At 42.9% G+C, this 20,939-nt stretch overlaps 2 protein-coding genes across 2 annotated transcripts; both read left to right on the forward strand.

Moving 5' to 3' along the window:
* Positions 1-849: 849 nt before the first annotated feature.
* LOC137781321 (N-acetylglucosamine-1-phosphodiester alpha-N-acetylglucosaminidase-like) lies at positions 850-8,855 on the forward strand. Its single transcript, XM_068570019.1, has 11 exons — positions 850-935; positions 1,778-2,004; positions 2,337-2,607; positions 3,367-3,506; positions 4,206-4,314; positions 5,745-5,873; positions 5,952-6,157; positions 6,653-6,700; positions 6,911-7,042; positions 7,265-7,346; positions 7,519-8,855. The coding sequence occupies exons 1-11, from the start codon at positions 853-855 to the stop codon at positions 7,745-7,747; spliced, it is 1,656 nt and encodes a 551-aa protein (XP_068426120.1). The 5' UTR covers positions 850-852; the 3' UTR covers positions 7,748-8,855.
* Positions 8,856-15,298: 6,443 nt separating this feature from the next.
* On the forward strand, positions 15,299-20,285 carry tp53inp1 (tumor protein p53 inducible nuclear protein 1). Its single transcript, XM_068570796.1, has 3 exons — positions 15,299-15,653; positions 16,787-17,294; positions 17,657-20,285. Exons 1-3 carry the CDS (start codon positions 15,530-15,532, stop codon positions 17,892-17,894), a joined length of 870 nt encoding a protein of 289 aa, XP_068426897.1. The 5' UTR covers positions 15,299-15,529; the 3' UTR covers positions 17,895-20,285.
* The last annotated feature ends 654 nt before the right edge of the window (positions 20,286-20,939 follow it).

Below are 20,939 nucleotides of genomic sequence, written 5' to 3' on the forward strand. Positions count from 1 at the left end.
TATATATATATATATATATATATATATATATATATATATATATATATATTTATATTTATACTGTGCATTTATACTGTGCATTTATATTGTGCATTTATACTGTGTATAAAATAAAGTAAAAACAGTTTGTTTCGTGTGTCGGTCCATAATGACGTGTGGTCGCGTGTCACGTGGAGGCGACGTGAGGCTGTCATGTGACCGAGCTGCGTCAAGTTATCACGCTGCGTCAGCAATACCGGAAGTTGTTGAAATGTCTTTCAAAACAAAATAAGACGTTGAAAGAACATTTTAATGTAGTTTTTCATTTTTTCTTCTTTATAGCGAAAACATATTTCATGAATCTATATTTTTATTGTAACATTTCTGATCACTGACATCGTATCTTTATGTATTTTGATATGTTAGTACCTCATTTCAAGTAAATCATTTCCTAAAAATGAAATAGTTGACACGTCAACACAACAATGACAGCATCTTTCTGATCATTGATAAACACAAACATTTTATAAAATACATTTTAAAAAGCCAGGACAAATGCAAAAAAAAAAAAATGAGAAAAGTAACACACTTAAAGTTTGACTTTTAGTTTTGAGAATTAGTCAACATTTAGTCAACAGTTAAAATGGAAATGCGGTTTCTCATAATCTTGATTTAGCTGATTTCATTTACATTTTGCCAACTAATATTTTATTCATTTAGTTGAAATGGACTTCTTTAAATAGGCTTCTCTTAAAAGTAAAGAAAACGGACCTTTATTTTGGTTAAGCAAACCGGAAGCCCCGTGTTGTTTACGCTGATGACGTCAGTCCGCTGAGTGAAGCGGAGGGAGCTCGCGCCTGGGTTCCTCTTCGCATGGCTGCAGCGGCGCTAAAGCGGACGCTCGCGTGGCTGTTGCTGTGCCTCTGCGTCCGGGGGCTCGAGACCACGAACACCCGGTAAGACTTCCGGTTGACCGGTTTGTAATGACGCTGATATACATGTCTTTTCTCTGGACCTAAACCTGTTTCTAACTCCACGTAATGCTCTTCAAATCGACCGGCTTGACAGCGGTCGATTTTGGTCTGGTTGAGCAACTTTACAAAGTTCACTAATTTACCCACTGACCTCAAACGCAACTCAGCCGTCAGTCCTACTTTCCTTAAACACACAAAAACATGTTAATGACTGAGAAAAGTAAACAAACTACTTGCTGTGTCACATTAAAATCACTCCGTCATTTTAAGTTAGATGTTGTTGTTTTTTAACTGCTGATATTAAATGTTTGGCTCAAACTTTATGAGTCCTTTTTTTTTCCAATCACGATTTGGTTTCATTTTCAGGAAACTCGTTTCTCTAGAAATGTTTCTGCAGTTGTACAGTTTGACCACAAGATGGCGCCAGACAGCTGTTTTACAAACCGCTGTCTGGCAACAACAAACCCCTTAAAATTATTAAAAGGGAGGACGATCTATTTTTTTATTTATTTATTCAGGAGAAATAAAAGTATGAATATTATCAGAAAAGTAAACGTTAACTGTTCATCAAAATATACAAATTCTTACACTTTTGTGAAGTTAAGACGAACAGTAAAAGCTCTAAATTAGATATTACATATTTAACGTGTGTTTATTGTTTTAATTCACACTACTGTACTATGCATATTCTCCAGGTAAACTAGATACACATGTGTGTATATATACATACACACTCGCACACATACACACATACACACTCAAACACGCGATCACTATCCCCTCATCCTATTTTAATAAATAATAAATTATTCTGTCTCTCGTAGTGTTTCTCTGGGAGATGACGTCTTGCTGCCGTACGGCCGCGCCCACTCCCAAAGCCCCGCCCACTCCCACGGCCCCTCCCACTCCCACCGCCACGTCAGAGACTGCCAGCCCGCCGTCCACGGCAACGTCACCCACGAGACCCGACCCGCCTCCAACGCCAGCGGCCCGGTGGCCGAGTCCACGGTGTTCGTGTCGGACGTCCCGGGGAGCTCCAGGAGGGTTTACGGTGAGTCACAGGAAGAGACGCAGTATTGATTAGTTATTGATCATTTATTGATCACTGATTGATCCGGGAACCAATCAGCACTTTGACATGTCACATATATACTTAAAAAGTAGTGGTTTTTGTTTATTTACACATTTATTGGTAAAGTAATGTTATTGTTTTTATTATATTTTTATTCAGTTTATTGTTTTTATTATACTTTTATTGTTTTATTCTATATTTGTTATTTTTTTAAATACCTTTATTGTTTATATTTATTGTTATTTACCTCTCAGCGAGTCCGACATCTCGTGCGTTGACCGTTCTTCTCGTTCTGTCGCTTCGTGTTTCAGGTCACGTGACGGTGGTTCGAGACCCGCTGAGGACGCTGTCGGTGTTGGAGCCCGGGGCCCCGGGCGGCTGTGGGCGGAGCCTGGGGGCCACGGTGGAGGACACGGCCCGCGGCGCCGGCGGCTGCCTCTACGCCCAGAACGCCGGCTTCTTCAACCCCGACACGCTGCAGTGTCTGGGCAACGTGGTGAGCGACGGCCGGCCGGTGAGGGACAGCGGCGGCGTGCAGAACGCCCAGTTCGGCCTCCGGAGGGACGGCAGCCTGGTGGTCGGGTGAGAGGAGACGTCTGTGTACCAGTTCCAGGAAGTTGAAATATAATATTTCTCACATTCAGAGGTTTGTGTGAACAAACAAGCTTCTGTGTGGACGCGTTGGTTTTCTTTTTATAGATTCTAGAGACTTCTGACCTCAAATGAACAAGTTTAATTTACCTCTTATCTTGGTTTCAGGTGAGAGTGCGTTGTTTGTGTTGACCTCAAAGTGACGCTATGAATAGAAAATATACACAAAAATACTGATTCTTCTGTGTCCAGCGTCACTTTATCACACAGCAACAAAAAAAACACGAGGATGCTAATAATAATAATAATAATAATAATAATAATAATAATAATAATAATAATATCATCATGGGGCTGCTCACCTTAAAGCAGAGTCATTCCAGGTGATGATAAGGAGATCAAACCTGAGCTTCCCGGAACAACCCAAAGGTGTAGTGCAGAGAAAGAAAAGTCAGACCGGGACACTGGCACCCGTCTATTGATTTAAAACAAAAATAAATAGTTGAAATAAACAAGTTGTGGCTGCTTGAGCCGGCCGGTAATTTAAGGTGAGCTAATGTAAAGTAATCTGATTCCTTAGGCGGCGGCCAAGTAACATTATTGTTACTTCTATGCAACCAAAGGAGCCGCCCCCTGGTGGCCACCAGCTTTAACACGTGATGCTTTGGCTTCACTCGGCCGCTGGAGAAACACAGATTGGTGGTGGAGGTCAGGAGTCCTGATTGCCGGTCTCCCCTCGTCGTCCTGCAGGTATCTGTCCCAGGAGGACGTGCTGGACCGGTCCAACCCGTTCGTCCAGCTGGTCAGCGGCGTGGTGTGGCTGCTGAGGAACGGAGAGGTTTACATCAACCAGAGCCTGCAGGCCGAGTGCGACGAGACGCAGAGGACGGGTACTGTGCATTATAACGCACACAAACGCAGTGACTGGGTGTGACAACACCGCTCATGTCCTCATCACACACACTCGTCTCTCCCGTGACGCCACCAAAACAACACCGTGTTTGACTAACAGGGCGGAACCAGACTCCACATCCAGTTATTATTTAACTTGCATTATGCTCGTTATCATCACACACACACACACACACACACACACACGCATTGTAAAATAAACACAATAAAGTCAGGATGAGCTTTTCCCAGAACTAAATGATCGGTCATTGTTTACATAATGCTGGCCGAGGTATAAAAGTAGACAGTCTACAACCATGTTATTAAAATTATGGTTATTATTACATACAGGTATAAACGAACACATTTAGACATTGAAAACCTTTAAATTATTTATTTCCATCGATATCACACGGTGTGTCTGACTTGCTAATTCATGATTGTCTCTTTATTGACTTGAAATAAAGAGAAAGAAGTTGTTTTTTACTTTTGACTTGGTTGTATAGAAGTATATGCTTCATATGAGCTGCATTCTCTCTCCTGACCACCAGGGGGCAACTCCTCTGGTTGTATAGAAGTCAGCTGCTTTCTCTCTCTTTGCTTCTCTATTTTGATAATCACTATAGATTAAAAGAAAAGCAGATGATTCAGACACCAGATGTTTGATTTCTTCAGCTGGTTTTTTCGTACCTTCACAGGACAATTTCGCACCTTTGTGGACGTGGTGTCGGCGAGGACGGCGGTGGGCCACGACGGCGAGGGCAACGTGGTCCTGTTTCACATCGATGGGCAGACCGGAGTGAGGGGGTAACTATCTCCTCGGCGACATGAAGGACATGAAGTCATGCTGCGTTGTTATTCATGGAGCTCAATCAATAAATGGATGAAAGCGTCCGCGCAGAGAAAACATCCCATAATTTATTCCCTTACCATGAAGTGACTCAAAGGCCTTTGGACGCAGGATTTGATTCTGTGAGGCTGAACCAAAGCGACAGAGGAACGAACAGCTCCGGATTGTCTTCATTTGTGTATGTTTGTGGTCTTTTTGTGTCTCTTTGTGGTCTTTTTGTGTTCTTTTGTGTCACTTTGGAGTCGTTTTGTGTCTCTTTGGAGTCGTTTTCTGTCTCTTTGTGGTCTTTTTGTGTCTCTTTGTGGTTGTTTAGTGTCTCTTTGTGGTCTTTTTGTGTGTCTTCGTAGTTGTTTATGGTCTGTTTGTGGTTTTGTGTCTCTTTGTGTTCTTTTGTGTCTCTTTAGAGTCGTTTTGTCTCTTTGTAGTTGTTTTGTGTCTCTTTGTAGTTGTTTTGTGTCTCTTTGTAGTTGTTTTGTGTCTCTTTGTAGTTGTTTTGTGTCTCTTTGTAGTTGTTTTGCGTCTCTTTGTGGTCTACCCGTCTCATTCTGTAACATTTGTAGGAGATCCAGTGATTCATACACGAGTGAATATACAGTGAGAGATGTTGGTGACGGAGTCAGGTTGTTTCAAAACAACCTGGCAGTGAAAAGGTCTTTTCAGCGAGTGGCAGGTTGATTTGTGAGATGAGCTCATGCACTAACCGCCACCTGCAACCCGCTCGGACTCTCCACCGATCGAACGTATTGATCTCTCTCTGAAGACGAATGTCTTGCTGTCAGCGATCCGACCTCGTGGACTTTCAGACTCGACACGGCGGCTCAATAAACCCTGCGGACCAAACGACGAGCGTCTCTCATGAATAAGCATTTTAATAACAATTTTTATTATCACTATTATGCGGTTGAGAGTCTGTAGTTTTCTCAGAAAAGCACAAATCGGCAGACGCGTTGAAACCCTTTGAAAAGTTTTTACTTTGAATGATTCTGTGATCCTTCTGCAGGTCCTTAAAATAATAAACGATCAGGACGATTTTAGCGTTTAATCGAGCGTCTTTATTAAAAAAACAAGTAAACAATTTCAAAGTTCTTTTAAACAAAGTGGATTACGTCTGTCACACTGGAAATGTCCTGGAAACTATATTATTTTGATATTTTATTATTTTTTTCAAAATTATTGAATTTCTTTAAAAATATTTTTTTTTCTTTATATAAACACTAAAATAATATTAATGGGTCATAAAAATAGTTTATAATATTGCATGTTATTTGTACAGCCCAATATTACACATTTCCCCTTCTGGGGCTTTATTATAAATATTTGTAATATCTGGTGTGTGTGTGTGTGTGTGTGTGTGCTTGATGTGTTGATGTGTTGTTGTTGTTGACAGGATGAATCTGTGGGAGCTGGCTGATTCTCTGAAGAGCTACGGAGTCGTCAACGCCATCAATCTGGACGGGGGCGGGTCCTCCACCTACGTGACCAACGGCTCCCTGGCCAGCTACCCCTCTGATCACTGGTGAGGCCTCCGACCCTTCGTACGTGTAGTTACCTGCCTCCACCACCAGGTGTTACACCAATCTGCCTCCCCTGCCAGTAAACCGGACAGCAGGTGGCGCTGTGCTCGGAACGTCTCCACCGTGTTGTGCGTCCACGAGCGGCGCTGCGAGCCGGCGGACTGCAGCGGACGCGGAGACTGCGTGGACGGAGGCTGCCGCTGCCGGCGGGGCTGGCGGGGCGCCGCCTGCGACGCGCTGGCCTGCAGGCCGGCCGCCTGCGGCCCCCACGGGGTCTGCACCGCCGGTACGTGGTGTTCTTCTTCTTCTGTGGTGTTTAACGGCAGCTTGCATCCTTTTTGTTGCATTACTGCAGCTTCCTGTTCCCAACACCTGAACTTTCCTCACCAGTCCTTCCCTGCTTACTAGATCCCCACTACGTTTAGTTCTTTACTACCTTTCCTTACTACCTTTCTTTACCACCTTCCCTCACTACCTTTCTTTACTTTCCTTACTATTTACATATTATTTCTGTTTTTCATGAACTTGTCAATTTAGCGATTTTTACTTGTAGAAAATGACAGTATGAAACAAAGAGATATCTCTTCAATTCCATAGGTCAACAACATGACTTAAGCTCCTATTTAATAAGATAACACCACATTTTAAATGTTAAATATATGAAAAGAAACGTGTAATACTTGTAATAAAGGAATATTCTTAGTGTCTAATCAACAGGGGAAGTTTCATCATGAAGTCTTCCATCAGCTGTTTGTGTTTCATGTCTTCTTCTGGTTTGTAGACGGTTGTTCCTGTGATGCTGGATGGAGAGGAAGGAACTGCAGCCAAGGTGTATATACACACACACTCACACACACACACACACACACACACACACACACACACGGAAAGTGAAAGACTATGGAGGTCTGAGCATGGACTTGCAGCTGTGAGCAATTCATCCAGGGTTCAGGACAGTTTGCATCATTGTGTGTGTGTGTGTGTGTGTGTGTGTGTGTGTGTGTGTGTGTGTGTGTGTGTGTGTGTGTGTGTGTGTCAGTGTGTCCTTTGGGTTTCTTCGGTCCGGCCTGCGCTGAGGAGTGTCTCTGTGATGACCAGTGTCCATGTGACCCGCAGACAGGAAGCTGTAACGTCACCCTGCCAGGAGAGGCCAACTATACGTTACATGGAGGTACACACAGACACACACACACACACACACACACACACACACATGTTGATCAATTGAATGTTGAATGTTGATTACCTCATTTTATTTTGACTCTGATGAATATATAAAATACATCAATTAATCTTAAAAAGAAGGGAAAATTACATATTTTGTTACTTAATGGTTATCTTCCTTCCTCTTTTCTCCTCATCTTCTTCCTCTCCTCCTCCTCCTCCTCCTCAGCTGGACAATGTCTGGCCAAACGGATGTTTACACTTTGGAGACGAGACGAAGAAGCTCACAGAGAGCGGCCTCGTCTGACAGAGTAAGAGTCACCTGAAGCTTGTATACTTCTATACAACCAGAGGAGTCGCCCCCTGGTGGTCAGGAGAGAGAACGCAGCTTTAATACCAAATTTGCGTGTTTAATCTAGTCGTGCAAATAATTTGCAACGCTTTCGGTGTGAGCGCAGCGTAACCCGGCCCGTCTCTCCTCAGGCGCACCTGGCTGGCGATCACCTTCACGTTGGCCGCTCTGCTGCTCTTCAGCCTGCTGCTGCACGTCCTCCAGGCCAGTCGCTGCTCGCTGGCGGCGGCGCCCGGACGCCCGGAGTACTCCTACGTCCCGCTGACCCACGTCAACGGAGCGGCTTCGCCCACCAGAGCCCACGACGACTCGGACTCTCAGGATGAGATCTGGTCCCCGGCGGACTCGGGGACGTCGTAGTCCGGTCCGGAGGACTCGGTGTCGCTCTCCATTTCAACTTCCAATCCTCCTGGAGCGAAGATGAAGAGGAAGCTTCTTCATCCTCTGCTGACAGCTCTCATGTTTACGTGAACGCCTTTTTAAAAGAGGAATAGGTCAAAACTTAAATCTGGATGCGTTGACCTCGTCTCCAGACAGGACGAGCTGTTCTACCTGGAAACCGCTGAACTCCGGTGAGACTCGCCGTGTTCTCTGTGAGCTGAACCGGTGACTCACCACGAACCCTGAAGACAACCATTCCTCCTTCTCACCGGATCCTGGATTGGACACTAGTTAGAGTAAGACCAATAGCGACATCACAATCAATGCATTTACTTCGATAGCCTTCCTCGCTCTATCAGAAAGGTCATAGTTCTCCACTCAAACAGCCTAATTAATGACCACTATAGCTGCATTTTGGGACTTTTATAGATCTTATGAACATGTTTAGATGGTTTATCATGTCAACAAAGTCTCAAAACTGCCAACAACTCTATATTTAGTATATTTTCACCTCTTTATCTCGCCGTCTGAAGCCGTTATCTACGCTCTCTTCGAAGACACCCGACTCCGTTGACAAAATAAAAGCTTCTGTCTTCTGAGAGGTGAAATTTTACAGTTTTTGTGTTTACAGAGAGAGTTCATAATGTCTGACAGCAAAGTAAAGAGGTGGAGATATTCTAAATATAGCGTCCACTTCTTCTTTTAGGTGTCAAAAATACGTCCTTTACATTACTTTATTTTATCTTATTTAATTCTTATTTAATTCTCGATGACATCACAGTTTTATCTCACAAACTGTGACTGAGTTTTATTTTGTTTTTCTTGTCCATGTGATGATTTTCTTTTGATGTTTTTTTGTCAAAAAGCACCGATCTTCCTGTGAATGTAAAAAAGCCGACGAGGTTAAATGTGCACGTTCGTACCAGAGAAAATAATAAAGAAGCACAATTTTCTTCGCGATGCCACGAATGTTTTGCTCTTTGTCGAGATTTGTTACCGCTCGATGAAGTCACTTCTTTGTAATGTCACCTCTTGTGTAACTAGAGGTTAATTTTGTTGCTGTTTTAAAAGAACATCAATAAATGTGAATTTCAGGATTCGGTTTTGACCACAAAGATATAAATCCGTCCTGTTTTCTTTTCTTGTATTCAAAGGTTTGAACTTTAAACGTCTTAAAGTCTTTTGCCACACAAAAGTGTTTCTTTCTATTGTTCTGCAGCGACCGAGTTGAGACCAAGTCTCAAGACTAAGACTAGTCCAACACTCCAACAGCACGAGTGCCGGACCCTGTGAACAAACACACAATATAATGTTACTCAATAAGTGTTTGGTGGCAACAACACAAGGTCGTTGACCCCCGCTGTGCTCACATTGTACAACACACACACACACACACACACACAGTAAACATTGGCCAGATTATGTAAAGACGCGGCAAAAGGAAGGCGGCTGTGCTTTGTTGTGACGCGTTAAAGTGATCACTTATTGTGTCGGCAAACAGAACGTTTTGTCCATGAAAGAGACACACACACACACACACACACACACACACACACACACCCTAAACACCTCGTGTGCTTTATTGGTGCCGTATCAACGGCTGATGAGGACAATATGACTCATGTGTGAGACAAAAGGCCTTAACAGCTTTATTTGTTGTGTATTTGAGTCTCTTTGTCGTCTCTTTGTGTTCTCTGTGTCTCTTTGTTGTCTTGCTGTACTTCTCTTTCGTCTTTCACTGTCTCGCTGTTGTTGGTTTGTGTCTTTATGTCTCCTTGAGGTCATTTTGAGTCTCTTTGTAGCCTTTTTGCATCTCTTAAGGGCCATTTTGTATCTTTCTGTGTCTCTTTGAGGTCATTTTGTGTCTCTTTGTTGCTGGTTGTGTTTCTTTGAAGTCTTGTTGTGCCTTTTCCTGGTTTCAGTTCATGTTTCTTTGTCGTCTTTGAGTCTCTTTGTGACTCTTTGAGTGACATTTTGTGGGTGAAGGCCGGAGTGACCGTACACTTTATATAAACTAAAAGGGCACCAGGAGGGCGCCATGGAGGCCGCCGGCCTTATCTCACTATTTGGTTCTCCCACAAATCGGAGCAAATAGAGCTGCGTTTGGGGACTACTTTCAGCGGCGGATGAATCCACATCAAGCTGCCTGAGAAGCAGAGACGGCGTCTTCATGTTGTTCTTTGAAGTTCCAGGTGAGAGCGTACGTCGCAGGCGAAGCGGCAGGTGATGCAACACACAGAGGAACAACAGGAAGTGAGCGGCGAAGGGCTTTTCTTCTTATCAGCGTTATGACGTCAGAGCGGCACAGGAGTGACCTTGTTGTGTGGGAATGGAAAGAAAAAGTGGAGCGACGTGTTGTCCCGTTGTCCTCTGGGGTTTTTTCCCACATGGAATTTTTTTTTTTCCTTGTTTTGTGAGCTGGAATGATTCACACAACAAGCAACGCACACAAACACACTGCCGTTGCTCTGGGGTCGAGTCCCTGGAGGCGGAGAAGTTAAGCACACATCACGGAAGCTCAACCGTCACATTAAACAAAAGATTTTTTTTTAAATGTGTTTTAAGTCGCATAAAAGCTTGAATTTAAAATCAAAAACAAGTCTGTTCATTTCTTTATTTGGCATCATGCCGAATGGTGTATTATGTACCTATTATAGTACATCTCAGAGGTACTTAATGTACTTTCTATAGTACATCTCAGAGGTACTTAATGTACTTTTTATATTACATCTCAGAGGTACTTAATGTACTTTTTATAGTACATCTCAGAGGTACTTAATGTACTTTTTATATTACATCTCAGAGGTACTTAATGTACTTCTTATAGTACATCTAAGAGGTAGTTAATGTACTTTTTATAGTACATCTAAGAGGTTCTTAATGTGTTTTTCACTGTACTACATCTCTGCTCTTGTCTCGATTAGACTAGTAAAAGGTCTTTGAACATTTAGTATAAAATACTTTCTGAGCTCATAGTTTGTGGTAGTTTTTAGTAGAAAGCGGTGAGACGTCTGCAGGTTTCTTTTGTGTGTGAAGCTGAGGCTTTTGCTCCAAATTATTCCCTGAATGCGAGGTCAGCGGGGGAGGGGATGAGGAGTTGAACCCATGACCCCCGATGCTTTTAGCTCCACAAACGAGACTCTGCTTTTGTCTTTGCAGGTCACACCTCACAGGCTTTATCTTCCACCTCCACTGCTTTCAGCCGCTTCAGAGGAAAATATATATTCAAAAACTAGTAGTTTTGTGTTTCTTTGTAGTAGTTTTGTGTTTCTTTGTAGTTTTTGTGTTTCTTTGTAGTAGTTTTTTGTTTCTTTGGAGTTTTGTGTCTCTTCAGAGTTTTTTTGTGTGTTTCTTTGGAGTTTTGTGTCTCTTTGTGTTTTTTTGTCTCTTTGTAGTCGTCCAACAAACGCTTTAAAGGAAAATATATATATTACAAAACACAGTCGTACCCAGAAAAGAGTAGCAACAGACTAGATAATACTTAAGATCATATAAATATATATACAAGTTTTGAATGGACTTGGAAGTGTTTACCTTAGGCTGAGATTACTTTTCCATCAACTCGTTTGCGCCATCTTTTATTTTCTTTATTAAAATACTCTTATCACTGTTATCTCATAATAAATACTTGCTTTTAACTGCTGCTGTGTTTATTCTTTACCATCTTTATTTTCAAATGTTGTCTCCATTATTGCATGTTTATTGTTTTGATTATTTTATAGTGTTTTATGTCTATTGTTGCAGGACTATACTCGTCATGGAGGTTTGTTTTTCTCTTTTTGCTCTATTTTAAAGCTCAGCTAACTTTATTAGAACACAGGAAGCCCTGCAGGCAGACCCGGATCTTCTGCTTATGTAATTATTTTGGTGCTTGAGGCGAAACCTTCGCCATCAGCGCTTTGCCCAGTCATGCCCTCTTTCAAGAGGAAACAGAGGAAAAGAAAAAAAGAAGGCGTGGCCGTCGCCGGGGTCACGTGTGTTGGTGACAGACCGTAACGCCGCGTGTGATTGGCCGAGCCGCTCCAGGGGGCCCGTACCCTCCTCTGATTGGCCGCTGGCGGGTGAGGACGTCACAGCCGATCAGCTGTTGGAGCTCCACACAACAACAACAAAAGAAAGGGAGCAGTCGGTCGGGGAGGAGAAACGGGGACTGAAGGAAACAAGAAAAGAAGAAAGAAAACCTCCCGATGGACAGTCCTTAGATTAACGGTTTATTTTGTAAATATATATATACTTTATTTCTTCCGCGAAGAAACCCAGTAGTTTTTCTATTTTTGGTAAAGTCAACGCGTCTACCTCAGTTTTTAGGATATTTTGTACATCTCCTCTCTGCAGCAGGTGAGTTCTTTGTTTTCTCCTCGGCGGCCGCTGTTGGGCCCGGTGCCTCTTGTTGTCCCGCTAACGACATTTTAACCTCCATACGGCAGCAGATGCTCATTACAATAAAAGAAACGGACGGATGTTAAAAAGATACGATGTGTTTTTTGATCGTTTACGACGCGGTGTGTTTTTCCTCTACTCGCTAGCTTAATGTAGCTATGCTGTTCACAGGCTCCTCCCCCCCCCCTTTTCTCTCCTCTGCCCCAGATTGTTGTTAGGCCACTTTCTGCTTCTGCGTTTGGCTCCCAGACCGGTCGGGGAACCGCATTCCTGCTGAAATAAGTGAGCCGATTAGTCCAGCACTGCATCGACGTCATGGCGGCTCGTTAGGCGTTTTGATAATCGGTTAATTATCTGGTAAAAATGTCCAACACGCGCTGTTTTCGGCCTTTTTAAATGGAGGATTCGCCGCTCCCATCGAGTCGCTTCAAGAAAGCAAAGTTTTGGGACTCTTAGTCGAACAAAACTAGACATTTTAAGAAAAACCTTTGACTCTGATGTTATGTTTCACTGTTATATGGTGTCCTATGAACTACAACAAATCTATTAAATAACTCATAATAAGAAATTAAAATATTAAAATGAGAATAAACGTTAGTTGCAGCATTCTGTCTTCAAAAGACTCACTTTCTTTTCACAAATTCGAGACTGTATGCACGTATATATTGCTGGCATTAAAAAAATCCTGTTTGTATCATTTAAATAAGCTTTGCTGTTGCAGCCCATAATAACCCAGAGCACACATCCTCTCCACAGTGATATGTTTCTCTCTCATATCACGTTTCTCCTCATGCAAATTAACTAAATGTGTTTAACCTGCAGCTGGTACTGTATTTACATCGCATGTGTTTGAGCTATTTAAATACTGTTGTGGATGCGTGCATTGCCACAGCGCTGACTCAGTGACCCCATTAATGACATTAATCTGCTTAAACATGCCCAGAGCAGCTTTCCTTTGTGCTCGGCGATTCTTATTAATACACATTTAGTGTTTTATTGAACCCGAGAGAGGGGGAGGGTCATCAGCTGTTGTCTTCAGTCTTCTGTGTCCAGAGGAGGAGTTTCGCCTTTTTGTTCTGCTTTATTCTGGGTTTTTTTCCGTCTCTCGACGTGACAAACGGAGAAATACGAGCTGGCACGCGAGTGCTTGAGTGCATCACAGCCGATGAATACGCGTTCAGGTGTTGCTGGGAAAAAGGAGAACCCCCGGAATCTGTGTTTTTCTGTAATTTCTTCACTCGCGAGGAGTTCTAGCTCCTTTTTAAAATAACTGAATGTCAGGCTCCTCGTGGTGAATACAGACGTTATATTAAAGGTTCATCGTTATAAAAACACAGCGTTAATTAATCATATAAATCCATGTTTTAATGTTTGCTGACGTCGTTGCAGGTGTTTTTAAAGTCCATTTCTCAGTTGTCCTCCGTCAGCTCTTCGTGATGTTAAGATATTTAAAGTACTTCTTGGTAGTTTACTGTTTGTTTTCTGCAGCTGTGGCTCTTGTCAATATTGTCGCTGTGAGTCACGTGAGCGCGTCGCAGTGTGCGGCGAGATAGTCACGTTATTAATCATCAACAACTTATAGATTATCAACAATATGAATGATGGAAAATAAATTACACAATTCAGCAAATTTGAGATAAATACACAGAAGACAATGAAATGTAAAGAATGCATTAAAATAATCTAACAGCTATAATATCAATAACAAATACAATATATACACATTTACAACATTGAAAGTAATACAACAATGACAATAATAAATTATTAAAACTATAAAAAGTAGATTTAAAAGCTACAATAACGCTAAAAGCAGGATTACATGTGAGAAATACAAACTAGATCAATAAAGGTAATAAAATATATCTAACCGCTATAGTAACAGTAAGAGCAATAAAACGCATGGAAAACTTCACTAATACTAAGTAGACTTAAAGGCTACAATGACACTAGTAGCAGTAAAAAAGTGTACATTATTAAAAAAATAAATACAACAAAATATGTGATGAATAATATATGATGCAATGTTTCAACTTCAATAAAATAAGTAATATATAAAACACCAATGAAGTAAATTTACAAGCTACAATAACACTAGTAGTAGTAGTAAAGAAAGTGTAGATTAATAAAAGTAATAATGCAATGTTTTAACTTTAACACAATAAAGTAATGTAAAAAAGAGTCACGTCTGTCGGCTTCCACCAATCAGAGGGCGGCGTTTGGCCTTGGTGGCAGAGAGCAGGGCAGATCGGACCGGCCTCCTGGCTTTGGTCCAAAGGAAGCAGCTGCACACTGATCGCTGCTTCTTCTGCTTCTTCTGTCCACTAAGACCTCTGCAGGGAGACTGCTCTTTATTTCCTTCATACGGGCTTCATGCCTCTTTTTTATTGTTTACATCGGTTATGATTCACAGAGAGATTGAGTCACTTTTAATAGAAGAAGAGTATTAAAAAATATATTCCTTTTTTATGTTTTGTGATGTTCGGAGAGGTTTGTTTTCATCCGTCTTTTTGTAAACACGGTCTGAAACTGTCCGTTTACAGTCATCACACATCAGGGTCTCTATTAAATATAAAAACAGTTTTAACTCTTTATTTATTTTACCCCGTTATTCAACTGGGCTTCTCTCTTGAGATCTAGATATCCAAAATGGCCGCCCAGACAACCCAACGGTTGCTGAGCTTCTCGTCTTTCAGAATCCCCGTCTGACCCACATCCTGTTTTTATAGCTTTCAGACTCCGCCCCTTAATAACGCCGTTAAAAACAACAACATTTTAACGACGTGTCGACGGCTTGAGACCAGCTGGGTCAGCATTTAGCCCAGATGGTGGTGGAGACCAAAAGCAGAGCTAAAAGCAGCGTTCTTACGGTCATGGAAATCCTGGAACAGTCCTTGAATTTAAAAATCCCGTAACTGTAGTAAAAGGAAATTTGATTAAAAGTCATGGGAATTCATTGGTCAGAATGTGTATAATGTGCATTTCCACAGCTTTTCCATGACTCTTCACCCAGTTTTTGAATGCTAATGCTAAGGAAGTTAGCGTCACTGGGTTACACGTTTTATGAAATGAGGCATTAGGAGCTCAACCTTTCTCTCTCTCTCTCTCTCTCTCTCTCTCTCTCTCTCTCTCTCTTCCCCCCTCAGGGCTCATTTTGTACTCTTTGCACTCTCCACCGCTCGACGTTGAGCAATGTCCAGCCGCTGTCTGCCGGCCGCCAGATGATCTTTGACCTCTGTTGATGCACTTTAGCCGCGACGCCCCGCAGCTGATGACCAAAGCGAGCGCCGCCACGCCTCCCCGCCGTCGCCCCGAGCAACGCGCCTCCTACTCCTCCCGCAGCCCCTCCCTCGGCCTCGCGCCCCCACAGGACGTCCTGAGATGTTCCAGAGGTTCACCAGCGCTCTGTTCGGGGACGAAGAGGAGCAGCTGAGTCCACACAGCCGCAACGGAGACGGCAAGGAGGAAGAGGGCGATGAAGACTGGATCCTGGTTAACTACCTGGGTAAGGAATACTCTGGTTGTATAGAAGTCTATGCTTCGTGTGTTAAATCTGCATTCTCTCTCCTCGCCACCAGGGGGTGCCATCTCTGGTTGTATAGAAATCTATGCTTCTTGTGTTAAAGCTGCATTCTCTACACACACATAGAGACACACACACACACAGACACACTGTACACAGAAACAAGACACCCTGCCGTGACACCCGGCTTTTGGTTTGGCCCGCCGTTCACCCTCAGCGCCGGTCTTGAACCCACTTGACCCGTCTCCGATTCCACAGCCCTGTGAATACTTCAGACGGATGAGGGGTCTAGTGGGTGTGGGGGTGGGGGGGGTCTGGTCTCGTTCCAGTCTGGCCCATCGAGCAGTTTCTGGTGACCGACCTGTAAACATGCCAGACAAAAAGCTTGAGGTAAAAATAGACGGGGACTTGTACGGGCACCGAGCGGCCGCCTGAAATGACCGCTGGCAGGTACTGAACCGGGTCAGGGACTCTAACAGGCGGCTCCGGTCTACAGAGGGCCTCTTGAAGGTAACAGATCTGAGAGGAAAAAAAACACCCAAATGTGAACAAAACACCGGTACGGTCACTTCCTGTTCAGTGGTTGCAAAAACGTACAAGATGGCGAACGGGAGGCTTCAAAACAGGATTTTTATTTATGATCCACGAGTTACGATGGCTCTGGAGAAGGAAACGTTTCAGTGAGCGTTCTTCTTCTTGTTGTTCTTGTTCTTTAAGCATCCTGTAAACACCTGAGAGCACACGGTTCTGCAGCATGTCGGCGTGTTTACAACGTACTTTGAGATTCATGCAATGATACAATGATGCATCATGAATCCACTCTGTGAAGCAGAAACAGGGTTTTAGTTGGTCACATGCTGAGCCTCTTTGTGAGGTCACAGCGCCCCCTGGTGGCCCACTAGCAGTACTGTGCTGTCTTAGCAGGACATTTTAAGGTGTTATAACATTGTAATAAAGTCTTAATAACACTAAGCCGTAACGTTAATATAATGTCCACATTTTATAATCGGTCCCGATGAAGATGAGATTTGTTTATTATCCATAAATGTGCTTTTAAATGCTCCACTTCCTGTTTATTGTCACATGACTCATTCCAGCTGTTTGTGTCTCCACAGCTGAAGCTCCAGCTGGTCCTGAGGAAGAGGAGGAAGAGGTGGAGGAAGACCTGGTGATGATCCCTTCCCCCATGGCCAGCCCCCCGATCCGCTACGCCTCCTGCACCTCCCTCAACTCCACGGCTGACGGCGGCGCAGAGGAAGAGGAAGAGGAGGAGGAGGAGGGCGGGTTCCTGCAGCTGCACGCCGGCAGCCTGGAGGAGAGCTGGTTCGTGACGCCGCCGCCGTGCTTTACGGTGCTGCAGCCGGTGCTGCTGGAGGCCAGCCCGCTGGAGAACCTGCTGATCGAGCACCCCAGCATGTCGGTGTACGCGCCCCGCAGCAGCCCCCCCAGGAGGGCCCGGGACGCCCTGCCGCGCTCCTTGGAGCTGGACCTCGATCAGGACCTGGACTTGGACCTGGACCTGGACTTGGACCAGGGCCGGTTGCCCGGGAGCGCGCCCGCTGGCCTCACGCCCTCCACCAGGAAGGAGAAAGGGAGGCGCTCGCTGGACGGCCCTCGACACAGGTAGCGCCCTGAAGGGGGTCCTCTGTAGACCTCTTTACTTAAGGGTACTGTGCGGAGCTTTACCTGGTCCCGGACGCAGGTTAGTCCTGATCCTCTATGCTGTATGACCTCAGTGTAGTCCTGGTCCTCTATAGACTCAGTGTAGTCCTGGTCCTCTATAGTCTCAGTGTAAACAGTAGAATGAAAGGTTTTCTAAAGGGACCCCGGTGCTCAGAGACACTACCTCTTTAGTCCACAGGGGGCACCAGAACCGAATAAAATGAAAGTTCCTCACCGTAACTAACAAGGTTTAAATTTTTCATAATGAAGTACCTTTCTTCTTCTTCTTCCTCTTCCTCCTCCTCCTCCTCCTCCTCCTGCAGACCGGAGGTGGCGGTGGTCCCTCGGCGCTCTTCCCTCCACTCTGCGTGCTACGCAGCGCTCTCTTCCCGCTCCTCCTCCTCCTCTTCCTCCCTCCTGCAGCAGCGCGAGGGCGTCGCCGGTCAGCGCTCGCAGCCGCTGAGCCGCAACGCCATGCGGCGCCGCAACCTGCTGCTGCGCCCGCCGAGGGGAAGCCCCGCCCACCTGCACCAGCCCAGCCACAGACACCTCAACTACTGAGGTCATCATCATCATCATCATCATCATCATCACTATCATTACCACGTTTCTTATCCAGAACTCAACACCAGCAACTCTTCATCACCAGTTACCTGATATCTGATTGGATGATGATTTAGGGAAAATGGCTTTGTGATGATTTTATTTTTTATTTTATTTTTAATTGCATCAGCTCATGAGGCCAATGGGGGAAAAGTTCCTCCTCTTCCTCCTCCATCCATCTTCATCCTGATGAAAAGAAAAGGGCCATCACATCCTCCTCCTCCTCCTCTTCACTCTTTCACGGCTTCTTCTTCTTCTTCTTCTTCTTCTTCTTCTTCTTCTTCACGGACAACTTAATGAGTAGAATCAATGCTGTAGGTCACTTTACTCGGCGGCAGGTTCACCGAGCGTGGCGAACAAGTTGCCGGTAGCGACGCTGTGCTCCTCGTTGCGACGCAATGAATCCGAAAGAGCCCCTCGAATAGTCTTTTTGTCGACGTCTTTATCTACAAGATGGCAAATTCCTACGTTTCCCAAAATGCCACGGGAGAAACCCTCTGCATTCTAGGGCGGCGCCCAAAGTCAACGTATGACTCTCTTGTTGCGTTTCGTTAGCTTGAAGGCAACTTTTAATTACAACGGAATATCTGTTAGAGTTTTGAAAGACGTTGCTCTTTACCAGACTGTCCAGTTGCATCATGGGAAATGTAGTATCCAGTGTTGCCGCCTTTATGGAAGTTCACTGTCGTGCAACTTTTAAATATTAAACCTGTAAACCGTTCCCTGCAACCGCGGTTGGTTTAACAACGCTTTCTAGTAACACATTGCTGTGTTTCTACTCTCTAGCAACACATTGCTCTGGTTCCACTCTCTAGCAACACATTGCTGTGTTTTCACAGTGGCTAAAGGTGCTCTCTAGCAACACATTGCTGTGTTCGCAGTGTTGCAGCGTGTTGGTGGTTGCCTTCGGCTGAACCTGCCTCCTCCTCCTCTGTACTTCAGTCCTTCGTTAATAGAAAGAGTCACTAAAGACTCGTTCTAACGTGTTCTAACGTGTTCCAACGTAGCGTTCGTCAGTAGAAATGTTCACAAAAAAACACAAAAAGAAATGTATTTAAAAAAAATATTTAAAAAACTTCCAAAATATTTTTTGAAGAGACAAAAAGAGACATATCAGTATGAAGTGTACACGCGTGTGTTTGTTGCGTCGTGCGCTTGATCACGTTGTTGCATGTTGTGTTTGGAAACTAAAAGAAAAATGGGGAAAAAAAGAGTTTTCCTTCTTGTTCGTGTTGTTAAATGAATCTGCGGTCGACTTCTCAGGACTCAACCAATCACCTTCGCTCTCTAATGACGTGCAGATTAAACGTGACGGCTCGTTTGTATGTTTTGTATTTTATAATCTGTTCCTCTCCGTCCGCGAGCTTTCCCTCCTGTAGAAAACTGTTTGAGAGAATTACACTTTTTTAAAGTTTTCTCTATTTCGGACTGAAAAACAAAAGAATGACTGTTTTTAAATCTATGGAGCGAAAGTGTTTTTATTTAGTTTTTGAAATGTTCTTTATGCTTTTTATTCTCATTGTTTCATGTTTAACTTTAGCTGCATTTAAAACTGTTAAATATTTAAACCAAAAAAAAGTAGATCTTTTAATCTTTTCACTAGTGTATTATCATGATGTTTGTTTCTTTTTGTTCCTAATTTTTATATTTGTATTCTGTTTTAACTTTTAAGTGTTTAACAACAGTTCTCGGCCTCTAAATTCTTTATGACAATAGAACAACAACAATGTGGGAAAGGAGAGGGAATGTTCAGTAAAGATTAGACCTTCGCGTCTCATAACTTTGACTTTAAAAGATGTTAAATTTGACTAATGTTATCACATTAGTATGTTTGCTAATGCTAAAACGATTTAACGGCTTTTAAAGTCTCATTCATGAAGATTATAAAATGGTCAGTAAAGATTTCAGACCTTCGCGTCTCATAACTTTGACTTTCTTATTATTCCTGACTTTTTTCATCATTTTATTTCTATTTTTGGCAATATTTACTAAATATTTTCATTGATTTGAAACGATCAAGCAGCGTGATGCCGCACACATTTTGTTAAAGAGGCAAAGCGTTCAGACAGAAGGGATCGGGGATCACCTCCCCTCTCGGTTTTTACTTCTTCACTTCATCTCTCAAACTAACAGGGATTTGTAATATTTTGTTTGTTTGTTTGTTTGTTTGTTCAATGCCTTGACTCTTGTGGATCTCGTGCCTTCCAGGTTGAAATGTAAAGACAATGCATCGATGAAGAACTTGAACTCCCTTTTTAGTTTTAGTTTTGTGTGGACGTCAAGAGTAAAAACACAGAACATCAGAAACCAGCTATGCATATGCATATGTATTGTATTGTGTGTGTGTGTGTGTGTATATATATATGTATGTATGTATGTATGTATGTATATGTGTGTATATATATATATATATATATATATATATATATATATATATATATATATATATATATATATATATATATATATATATATATATATATATATATATATATATATATATATATATATAAAGAAATTACATTTACACATACTCTGAGGAAGCCCACACAGCATATAGTTTTAACCCCAGTGGCTCAGCAGAAGCAGACAGGATGATGTAGCAGAAACTTCTTTTCTCTTTGTTTGTTTTAAGAAAAGAAGAAAAAAAAAACAGTGTGAAGAATATTTTGTGGCATTTTATTTGTATTATTTTTCAGCAAGTGTTGGATGCTTTTATTTTGCAGTTTACTGGAATAAAAACAGTACTTTGCCAAAACAAAAAAAGAGGAAAAAAAGGTGTAGGAATTATAGGGTTAACTTTTTATTTATCAACATGTTTGTTTGTTTGTTTTTGGGATGTTTGACAGATGAACTCTGTACTCGTGTAAAATAAATACAAATAAAAGCTGATTATCAGTGAGGTCATCTGTTCTCTACTGTAACACACGTGATCTCTCATTGACCGGTGATGATAATAATAATAAATGTTTTCATACACAGCTCACTTGTCTCTGTTTAAAT

This window comes from Clinocottus analis, unplaced genomic scaffold, assembly GCF_023055335.1.
Source record: "Clinocottus analis isolate CAN_PGR_092001 unplaced genomic scaffold, fCliAna1.0.p SCAF_9, whole genome shotgun sequence".
NCBI lineage: Eukaryota > Metazoa > Chordata > Actinopteri > Perciformes > Cottidae > Clinocottus > Clinocottus analis.